General features: G+C 51.3%; 1 protein-coding gene across 1 annotated transcript in view; it reads right to left on the bottom strand.

Moving 5' to 3' along the window:
- The window catches only part of Vgll4 (vestigial-like family member 4), a 72,935-nt gene extending 70,997 nt beyond the window's left edge, over window positions 1–1,938 (bottom strand). Inside the window, exon 1 of the mRNA XM_013010575.1 lies at window positions 1,867–1,938. Coding sequence (XP_012866029.1) covers window positions 1,867–1,930 — 64 coding nt within the window. The 5' untranslated portion in view covers window positions 1,931–1,938. The remainder of the gene's footprint in view (window positions 1–1,866) is intronic.
- Window positions 1,939–10,322: the final 8,384 nt, after the last annotated feature.

Here is a 10,322-nt window from a genome sequence, read left to right as displayed (position 1 = left end):
GGTCTGGTCTGGTCCATTTCCTGAGGCAGCTTTGTTCCGAGGATAGGGTTGTGGATTTTGGTGCGGGGCGAACCCGACAGCGGTCGTGGTCGTGGTCCACTCATCACTCGCGGGGGGGGGGGGGGGGAGGGGGGGAGGAGGGAGGAATTCTTTCACTGCACACACAGAAGGGTTTAGCGCTATTTCTGCTTTTTGCTGGTACAAACAGTATTTGTTTTCATGGATTTTTAGCTGAATTGGGGTATTGCAGCGTGAAAAGACCAACGTACATGAAACTTCAACTTTCACAATCGGCGAAGCCCGAGGACAGCTCCTCAAGTCACCCACGAGCCCTGCGGTGGCTGCAGGGGCATGAACGCGGTTTCCGGGAGGATCCCAGGCAGCCAGCCGCCTCTCCCTGCCTCTCCCTAGCTGCGTCCTGGGGAAGAACTCACCAGAGCTTCAACTCCCCAGAGAAGAGTGGCTCACCAACTCGCAGGCGGACAGAGCCCTCACAAGCCAAAGGCTGACTAGCTCACACCTGTAATCAACTGCCCAGGGGGCGGAGATCTGAGGATAGCTGTTCAAAGCCAGCCTGGGCAGAACAGTACATGAGAATCTAAACTCCCGAAACAGCCAGAAGTAAAGCTTTAACTCAAGGGGTAAGCATGCCAGCCCTGACCAGAAAAACCTATGCCACAGTGCTCAGTCCCGGAGGTGAAGTTCCAGCACTGACACCCAAAACAGAACTTTTTTCTTGGCATTTCAGTGCTTACAAAGAGCAGAGCGAAGCCAGGCAAGAGTGGCTCACACCTGTAATCCTAGCTACTCAGGAGGCTGAGATCTGAGGATCACAGTTCCTAGCCAGCCCAGGCAGTAACATCTGTGGGACTCTTATCTCTAAACCACCAGAAAACCAGAAGTGGTGCTGTGACTCAACTGGTTGAGTGCTCGCCTTGAGCTGAGACCTCAAGGGCAGTACCCAGGCTGAGCTCAAGACACTTGCTTCCTCCCAGCCTTCACAACTGTCTTATTCCTCACCTCAAGAAAGCTCTTGGATGACTTTCCTCCATCTCGATTTCTGACATCAAACAACCAAAGCCTGTTTATGTCAACTTCTATGGACAACTTGAGAATATTCCTCCCAAACCCTACTGCACTGATGGTGGGAATGTACATGAGCACAGCCACTCAGGTCAGCAGTCCGCAGGTTCCTCAAAAACTAAAACACAGACCTTCCCTACGACCTAGCTATATCACTCCTGGGCATCTACTCAGAACAGCACAGCCAAGATACTGTAAAGACACACTTGCAGGGGCTGGGAAGGAGGCTCAGTGGTAGAGTGCTTGCCTTGCATGCATGAGGCCCTGGGTTCGATTCCTCAGCACTACGTAAGCAGAAAAAACCGGAAGTAGCATTGTGGCTCAAGTGGTAGAGTGCTCACCTTGAGGTGAAGAGCGCAGGGACAGCGCCCAAGCTCAGAGTTCAAGCCGACCAAAACAAAACAAAAAATATTCCTTCCAGATCTCTGAAAAGAAGTTGCAAAGCAAACAGCTAGCCACAGGTTAGCATGCGAGCTCCAACATGCAGGACAGCAGGTAAAATATGAGTTCTAGGCACCGATGGAGAGCCTGCCTCTAATGTTCTTGGTCCAGGTTCAACCCCCACCTCCGCAGCAAAGCCAAACAAAAACGGTTTCTGGTACTCAACAATAAAAACAAGGTTGTCAAGCTGTAACCTCCGTGAAAAGCCACCAAAAATCATCGGTCCACATCACACTACCAGCCTCGTGAGAGGCACGCGGTTTGAATACAGCACAGGAGGCGAGGACAGGTCAACGCGCCTACACAGCACATCCTTTATGAAAACAAACACGCCAGACTTACGTTTCTCATCGTCGGCGTGCACCAGAGACGCAGCCCTGGACAGCACATCCAGTGGGGTCTCCATTCCTGGCCGAGCCTATGGGAGAGAAAAAGAGAATTCAGATGTCTTGGAGCTGACGGAGTACTGGGGACACGGATGGGGGCCTACATGTGGACCAATATGAGAAGAGTTCTAGTCCTCGACAGAACGATTCTTCCATCGCATGCCAATCAATCTTCTAAGGAGAAAATTCTTCCCAACTGCGCAACAGGAAGACTGGGTCCAGAGAGAGAACAAGGTTAAATCCGTTCTGTCTACTCAGTAAACTATCCCCAGGAAGCAGTTCGCGTCAGAACAAAAAGAAGGGGGAATGCGTCTATCCCCGCGTTATTTGTGTGTATTTAATCGTTTCTGTGCAGGAATCCTCCATAAACACCAGCTTGGGAAACAAAGGTCCTCTATGAGAGAAAGGTCACATCAGGCCGAGACTGCTGAGGTGTATTTATTAGCTGTCACAGAAACACTCTGACCCGGCCTGTCTGTCCTCCCAGCTCCTTGGGGTCGCCCTGGGGGCTGGAGCACGCGAGGGCCTGGGAAGACTGGGCAGGTGCGGCCCGGCCCAGAACCGTGAGCTGTGAGGAGCTGCGGGAATTTTACAGGCCAGTTCAAAGGCATCTGCAGTCCAAGGAGCCTCTAGACTTTTCTGTGCTACCCTCAGAAGCCAGCACTGATCAGGGGTGCGGCATCAGGCAGGAAGGCAGGCTGCGGTCCACTCCTACTGTGACAGTGGTTCGGCCTTGTCTGCCGAGCGAGCGAGGGCTTTCCTGGGCGCTACGCCACCCGCCCACAACAGCACGTTGTTTAATATGACTGCATTTTTAACTCTGTTTCCTTAGATTACAGCATAACTACAAAAGCCAAAAATGTAAGTGACCTAAAGGTGGAGGACACCAGGAGCTGGTGGCTCACACCTGTAACCCTAGCTACTCAGCCACCACATTTTCCACCAAAAAGAAGTAGAACTGTGTCTCAAATGGTAAAGTGCCCGTCTCAAGCAAAAAAGCTAAGGGACAGCGCCCAGGCCCTGAGTTCAAGCCCCCGTACTGGTGCACGCACACACGAACTCAGACACACACATACAATTCCCAAAGTTAGGACAGGAGGAAAGGGACCAGGGCAGGCGTGGGCTCGCTTTCACGTGCATGAAGGAGCCACGGAAATCTCTGAGCGGAGAAGTAACTGGTTGGTCCACATGGTCAAATCATCCTGGCAGCATCGCAGAGTGCAAAGCAGAGCTGGGAAGCGTGGCCTGGTAGAATGAGGAGCTAGAGACCCAGGCGCTGGCTCAGAGGGCGACGAGGGTGCGCAGAGAAAAGAGAAGGTGGGAACACCGTCCGCACGGGTGGAGAGTCAAAGATGGGGGGGTGTGGGGAACACAGCAGCATCAAACCAGAAGGAAAAACGATCTTCTTAACCAGAAAGAAGGGGGATGAGTAACAACCGAGGGATGAGAAAAGCCAGGCATGGCGGGGCCCCTGTAATCCCAATACCAGGGAGGTCCAGGCAGGAGCACTTCCGGTCAAGGGCAGCTTGGACTACAGGGCAAGAGCCTGACTCAAAATTATTCTCTGTGAAACTGAAAATAACAGCTCCTGATGTAAGAATGCAGCCAGGTCCAGAACTGGCTGGCAGGAAAGCTTCGCTGAGCTCACAGGAATTGTGCGTTGTCACCCAAACCAGTTTCCGATGCAGGCAAGACCAGGGTTCAGAGTCAGGATTTCGAGTGCGTCATTACTGACACAAACACCATATACCATGCTTGGCCCACAGTTCTTATGAAGCTCAAGGACAAAAATTTTTCAAAATTCTGAACCTAGTTGGGTGCCGGTGGTTCACACTTGGAATCCTAGCTACTGTCAAGATCTGAGGATCACAGTTCAAAGCCAGGAAACTCTATGAGACACTTACCTCCTATGAACCACCACAAAAGTGAGAAGTAGAGCTATGGCTCAAGTGTCGGCCTTCACACCAGCGCTCAGGGACAGTGCCCCAGGCCCTGAGCTTAAGACCCAAAAATCAAAAACAAAAAGTATAAAACAGGGCTGGGAAGGTGGCTCAGTGGTAGAGCGCTTGCCTTGCATGCTCGAGGCCCTGGGTTCGATTCCTCAGCACCACATAAGCAAAAAGAAAAAAGCCGGAAGTGGTGCTGTAGCTCAAGTGGTAGAGCGCTAGCCTTGTGAAGAGCTGAGGGACAGTGCCCAGGCCCAGAGTTCAGGCCCCATGACCGGACCCAAAAAAAAAAAAGATTAAAAAAAAAAAAGTATAAAACAAGGAAAGAGCTTAACATATGCCGTAAATTAGGCAAATTGTTCACAGAAGCAAAGCATCAAAGTGTGACTGTAGCACAGAAGACTGGTGAACTCTGCTGATTCAGGCATGGTGACGTCTACACGCCCTTCCCAAGCACCTCCGGCTCAAAGTGGACAGACGAGACGAGAGAGCAGATGTGTTTGTTAAGGCCCAGCTGTAAAGCACCAGCCATGTAACTGCAACCTGTAATAAAGCCAGCAATCACTGAGTTTAGCTAAGAAAATGCGGGGGAGGCTGAAGGCAAAGGTGGTTGAGGTAGTCAGTAATCTCAAGGATACTCAAAAACACAGGACAAAATGGAAATGGGCCAGACACAGAGGAGGGGACTCAAGGCATCACCAGAAAGGGGCACTTGCTCAGCATGCACAGGTCCTAGTTACACCCCCAGCACCACCACAGGGGAAAAAAAGTCTATCTTAAAATTAAACAGTGTGAGCCGGGCACTGATGGCTCACATCTGTCATCCTAGCTACTCCGAAGGCTGAGATCTGAGGATCACGGTTCAAAGCCAGCCCGGGCAGAAAAGCCCGAGAGACTCTTATCTCCAATAAACCATAAAAAACCGGAAGTGACTCTGTGGCTCAAGTGGTAGAGCACTTGCCTTGCATGCATGAGGCCCTGGGTTCAATTCCCCAGCACCACATAAGCAAAAAGAAAAAAGCCAGAAGTGGTGCTGTGACTCAAGAGGTAGAGCGCTAGCCTCACAGTTCAAGCCCCACAGCCAACAAAACAAAAAAAATTAAACTTTGTGTGCTGTCATGAAAGAGAGTTCCCTGACAGCAAAAAGACCTGTGATGCTCCCAGAAGACACTTCAAAGGTTTTATTCCACAAAGAACAGTGGCCCATGTTAATGCCAGCGCTTGAGAAGCTAAGACATGAAGACACACGTTCAAGGGCAGCCTAACCAGACCATCTCCAAAAGCCAAACAAAACCATGGTTCCTGAACCCCTCCCCCAGCCAGTCCCGTCCCTCCCCTCCTCTGACCCTCCCTCACTGAACATTGCCAAACAAAACCACGGTTCCTGAACCCCTCCCCCAGCCAGTCCCGTTTCTCCCCCCACCTCCTCTGACCCTTCACTGAACATTGCCAGCTCTTCTCCCAGCACGGCCATGCTGGGTCAAGCAAGGGAAGGGGGACAGGCAGGAGCTCTGGGAATGGAGCCCCAGCCCACGCTGACAGAAACTGGGAACCCTTGTTAGGAGGCGGAAGGAGCCGCAGTAGGGCAGAGAGGAGAGGCTGAGGAGAGCTGAGGGACCTGACAGGTGCACCCAGTTGCAGAGTTCTGCTTAGGAAGACTTGTCCCAAGGGGTGAGGCCAGAAGTTTCTGGAGGCTTCCCAGTAGGAAGCAGGTGTGAGACAAGAACAAAAGCCACAGAACAATAGCCCAGGTGGCAGGCAGGGGGCAGGGGGCAGGGACCGGGTACTGTCTGCCCAAAAGAACTAAGCAAATAGACGTGGGAGATAACAGTGATAAAACAAAAGGTCTACTGGATCCTGCGCTGTACTGATAGCAGGCCTGAAGGCTTCCCGGCTACTGATAAGGGCAGATGCTAAAGGCCTCTGGGTTTGTGGGATGTTATCTCACTGCTGTGAGTTTGACGCATGGAGTGGACAGCCTTCCAACTCTTGTGGTCTTGTGAAATTTCCTCTGCCCCACCTGTAAAATGGAGACAAGGAGCACCTCTTCCCTCATAGGTGCTGGGAGACAGGAGTGGGCTGGCTCTCTAGGTGTGAGGGTCACTATTTGGGCATTTGCCAGCCACCATGAGGCCCTGAGGTCAGTATGGCTCTCTCCCCACAAAACATGGTTGAGCTGGGCAGGGCAGCACATACTCTGAATCCCAGCTCTCAGATGGAGTTCTAGGAAAAGGTAGTGCAGGTGTGGCCAAGTGGAACAGCAATAGACAAGAAACAGAAAGAAGGAAAGAATTCTAGGCCAACTTGTGCTGCATAGTGACAGGGCCTCAAAAAATTAGTATAAAAAGTGATTATAAATCGGGCACTGATGGCTCACGCCTGTCATCCCACTCAGAGGTTCTAAGCCATCAGGGACAGGTAAGTCCATGAGATTTTTTTTTTTTTTTTTTTTTGCCAGTCCTGGGGTTTGAACTCTTTATGCTCAAGGCTAGCGCGCTACCACTTGAGCCACAGCGCCACTTCCAGCTTTTTCTGAGTAGTTTATTGGAGAGTGTAGTCTCACAGACTTTTCTGTCCAGGCTGGCTTTGAACCGCAATCCTCAGATCTCAGCCTCCTGAGTGGCTAGGAAGACAGGCTTAGGCCACCACCGGTGCCAGGCAGAAGCTCATACTGTTCGAAACAACCGTCAGTGAACTGACTGAATTGTCACAAACAAACTGTAAGTTAGATCAAAGGGCCAACAAGATGGCTCCTGCTCTACAGATGAAAAGTGAACTGGCCAGGAAATAGCGAGAAGAGGTTTTTTCTCTTCCTTTTTTTTGGGGGGAGGGTCAGGTTATGGGGCCTGAACTCTGGGCCTGGGCACTGTCCCTCAGCTCTTCAGCTCAAGGCTAGCGCTCTACCACTAGAGCCACAGCACCACTTCCAGCTTTTTTCTTTTTGCTTATGTGGTGCTGAGGAATCAAACCCAGGGCCTTGAGTATGCAAGGCAAGTGCTCTACCACTGAGTCACCTTCCCAACCCCAACAAAAATTTTAAAAAATAATAAGCCAGGCTCTGGTTGGTGGCTCACACCTGTCATCCTAGCTACTCAGGAGGCTGAGAGCTGAGGATCGTGGTTCAAAGCCAGCCTGGGCAGGAAAGTCCATGAGACTCTTATCTCCAATAAACCACCAGAAAACCAGAAGCTGCTGCACTGTGGCTTGAAGTGAAAGATCACTCACCTTCAGTGAAAAAGCTCAGGGACAGCGCCCCGGCCCTGAGTTCCAGCCCCACAGCTGACAGGAAAAAAAAAATGGGGAGTACCCTAGTGTGTTCCCAGAGTGGTTCCGGCTGGCGCCAGGCATCCTGACCCCCGCCCAGAACGATGGAGCCATCACAAGGGCCGAGGCTCCCCAGACTCTCAGGAAACTCCCAGCATAGGTCCAGCTGAAGAGTTCCCATGGCAGCCCCAGTCCAACTCCCCAGAGCTGCAACAGCTCAGCTCTGCACCTAACGGCCGCCCTGCATCACTGGCTCACGCCAGTCACTGACTCCTGTGACCCCGCATCCTCCACACTCACCACACAGCCAGGCATGCTCTACGAAGCATCCATCAACCAAAGCATCCACCAACCGTGAATTTGGTCCCTTCACCCCTTTTGGGTTGCAGTGTTGCCAGCTGATGAATGCACAGCCTTGTTGTGCACATGTTTCTGTTCACAGGCACCTGATTGAATATCTATTGCTGATTCACCAATACTGAAATCAGGGGCCCAACAGCCCTGGAACCCAGACCTGACGAGTCTCGGGGAAAGCGAGGATGCTCATCTCTGCAGGGCACAACATAGCCTCTTGGCTAAACAACATCAGCACTTCAGAACAACACCGACACCTGAGGCAATCTGAAACCACAAAATGGCCAAAGAGTAAAACTGGGTCAGGCACCTATAATCCTAGCTACTCAAGAGGCTGAACTATGGGGAGGATTGCGGTTCGAAGCCAGCTCAGGCAGGAAAGTCTGTGAGACTCTTTACCTCCAGAAAACCAGAAGTGGGCTGGGAAGGTAGCTCAGTGGTAGAGCGCTTGCCTTGCATGCCTGAGGCCCTGGGTTCGATTCCTCAGCACCACATAAGCAGAAAAAAGCCGGAAGTGGCGCTGTAGCTCAAGTGGTAGAGCGCTAGCCTTGAGCTGAAGAGTTGAGGGACAGCGCCCAGGCCCAGAGTTCAGGCCCCACGACCGGACCCAAAAAAAAAACAAAAACAAAAACAGAAAACCACAAGTGGTGCTGTGGCTCAAAGTGACAGAGTGCTAGCCCTTGATTCAAGCCCCACGATGGACAGAAAAAAGAAAAAAAAAGTAAAACTACAGAAGAAAGAAAGGTACTAAAGAGACACCATCCCTCCAAAGCACATCCATTTACACATAGTTGGAGGCAGAACAATGTCCTGTATGGATCCAGACACACACACACACTCACACACACTTATACACTAAGACACCCCCCCAAGCACTGCAATGACTGTTCATTGCAAATGAATTTTACCAAGTTGACAAATATGAATAATGGAAATATGAATCTAATTACCCAGACATGATGCATGAGATTCAAAAAGTACATTCGAGAAGGCTTTGGTCCTTTGCCAAAGAACTATTCTACTGTATCCCAGACAAGAAATGGTGATGGTGATGTTTTCCTAGTTTTAATGTCTCCTGTATACCTTCCTACCACAACAGTACCATCCAGATCTGGTGATCCAGTCCTTTCTTCCCGCGGAAAGCCCATGCAGGGCTGGGGAGGTGCCTGCTTGCCCTCCAGCACTCCCCCTTCTGCTCAACTCCCACAACTGGTGCTCTACTACTTGAGCCACAGCTCCACTTCCAGCTTTTTGGTGGTTAGTTGAAGCCAGCCTGCACCTGGCTCACCAGAATCTTTTACCTGTAAACAGCACCTCTTAATGGGGCAAGAAACTGGTATGTCAAAAACCACCGCAAGGGCTGGGAAGGTGGCTCAGTGGTAGAGCGCTTGCCTTGCATGCCTGAGGCCCTGGGTTCCATTCCTCAGCACCACATAAGCAGAAGCCAGAAGGGGTGCTGTGACTCAACTGGTAGAGTGCTGGCCTTGAGCTGAAGGATAGCACCTAGGCCCAGAGTTCAAGCCCCATGACTGACAAAAAAAAAAAAAAAACTGCAATGTCCTAAATTTTCAATTTGGTTGACTCTTATCTCCTGAACTTGCAACCACTTTATTAGTCATATTCAGTGTTGCCAAATACTTTTTACTATTTATTCTCGCTATTTCATTAAAAGAAAAACCATGAACTGCACACTGACTCTAGGGGGAAAAGATACTTGTAAAGAGAAAGTAAAACCTGGGTTTGTTTTGGCAGTCACACAGGTAATTAACAAAACTGACTCTATCAGGAGTTAATTAAAAAGAATTTTCATGAAAGAACATTTAAAAGGGAAAAGCTTTACTTTCATAAGTTAGGTTCATAAGAAGAGTTGAAATCAGCTGAAGACCAGTGGCTCACACCTGTGATCTAGATCAGAGAATCAGTGGCACAAACAATCGCAATCCAGGAAGGAAAGTCCATGAGACTCTTCTCTCCAGTTAACTACCAAAAAAGTCAGAAGTGGAGCTGTGGCCCAAGTGACAGCACACCAGCCTAGAACATAAAGAGCTAAGGAACAGCGCCAGGCCTTAAGTTCAAGCCCCAGTAGGAGTGTGAGTACACGTATACACATACACACACACACACACACAGTAGTGAAATCAGAAAGTAAACGACATTCTAAATCAGCCAGGGTGCCAAGAATTAAGTTTATGAAACATTTCCAAACCTTGGAGCCCTTCCGTCATAAATTCCCTCACAGCCAACACTTCCAAGGCATATTGTCCCCTAATTCCTGGGCTCCGGGACTGTGCCCCGCGTGCAGAGTTAGGTACAACTCTGGCTAATTAAAAAGCACGCCAGGAAGTGGACTTGGAACTCAAACTTATTAAATCTCCAGGAGGGCGCGGCCAGGGCGTCCACCGCACAGGCTCGAGAATGCCAGGCCGCGGGGTATTTATAGCAGGAATTGTCTTCTTAATTGTATTGTGTTTTTGGTCAACATAAAATTAGCCGGCGCTCCCTTCCCAGTGAGGCTGCGGCGGCTGCCCAGAGTGGAGGGGGGTGGGGGGGACGGACAGAAAAGCTGCGCCAGGGCCCGGCGGCCCAGGTTCGAAGGCAGCGGGTCACCAGGCGCGTGGAGGGGTCCGTGGCGGGGCGCGTGGAGGGGTCCGTGGCGGGGCGCGTGGAGGGGTCCGTGGCGGGGCGCGCCGCCTTCCCCGCGGGCAGGGCGCCTTTCAACCCTGGCTCACACGAAGCTGCCCGGGGGTGGGAGACCCCGAGGACAGCGTCGTCTCCAAATCCACCTCAGCTCCCCAGCGGGCGGCGAGGGGCGAGGGGCGGGTAACGGGGAGCAAGAGCCCCGCCCGCT

This window comes from Dipodomys ordii, unplaced genomic scaffold (assembly GCF_000151885.1).
Source record: "Dipodomys ordii isolate 6190 unplaced genomic scaffold, Dord_2.0 Scaffold12, whole genome shotgun sequence".
Classification (NCBI taxonomy): Eukaryota; Metazoa; Chordata; class Mammalia; order Rodentia; family Heteromyidae; genus Dipodomys; species Dipodomys ordii.
Note: the sequence above shows the minus strand (reverse complement) of the source record. Positions and strands in the feature narration are given on the sequence as shown.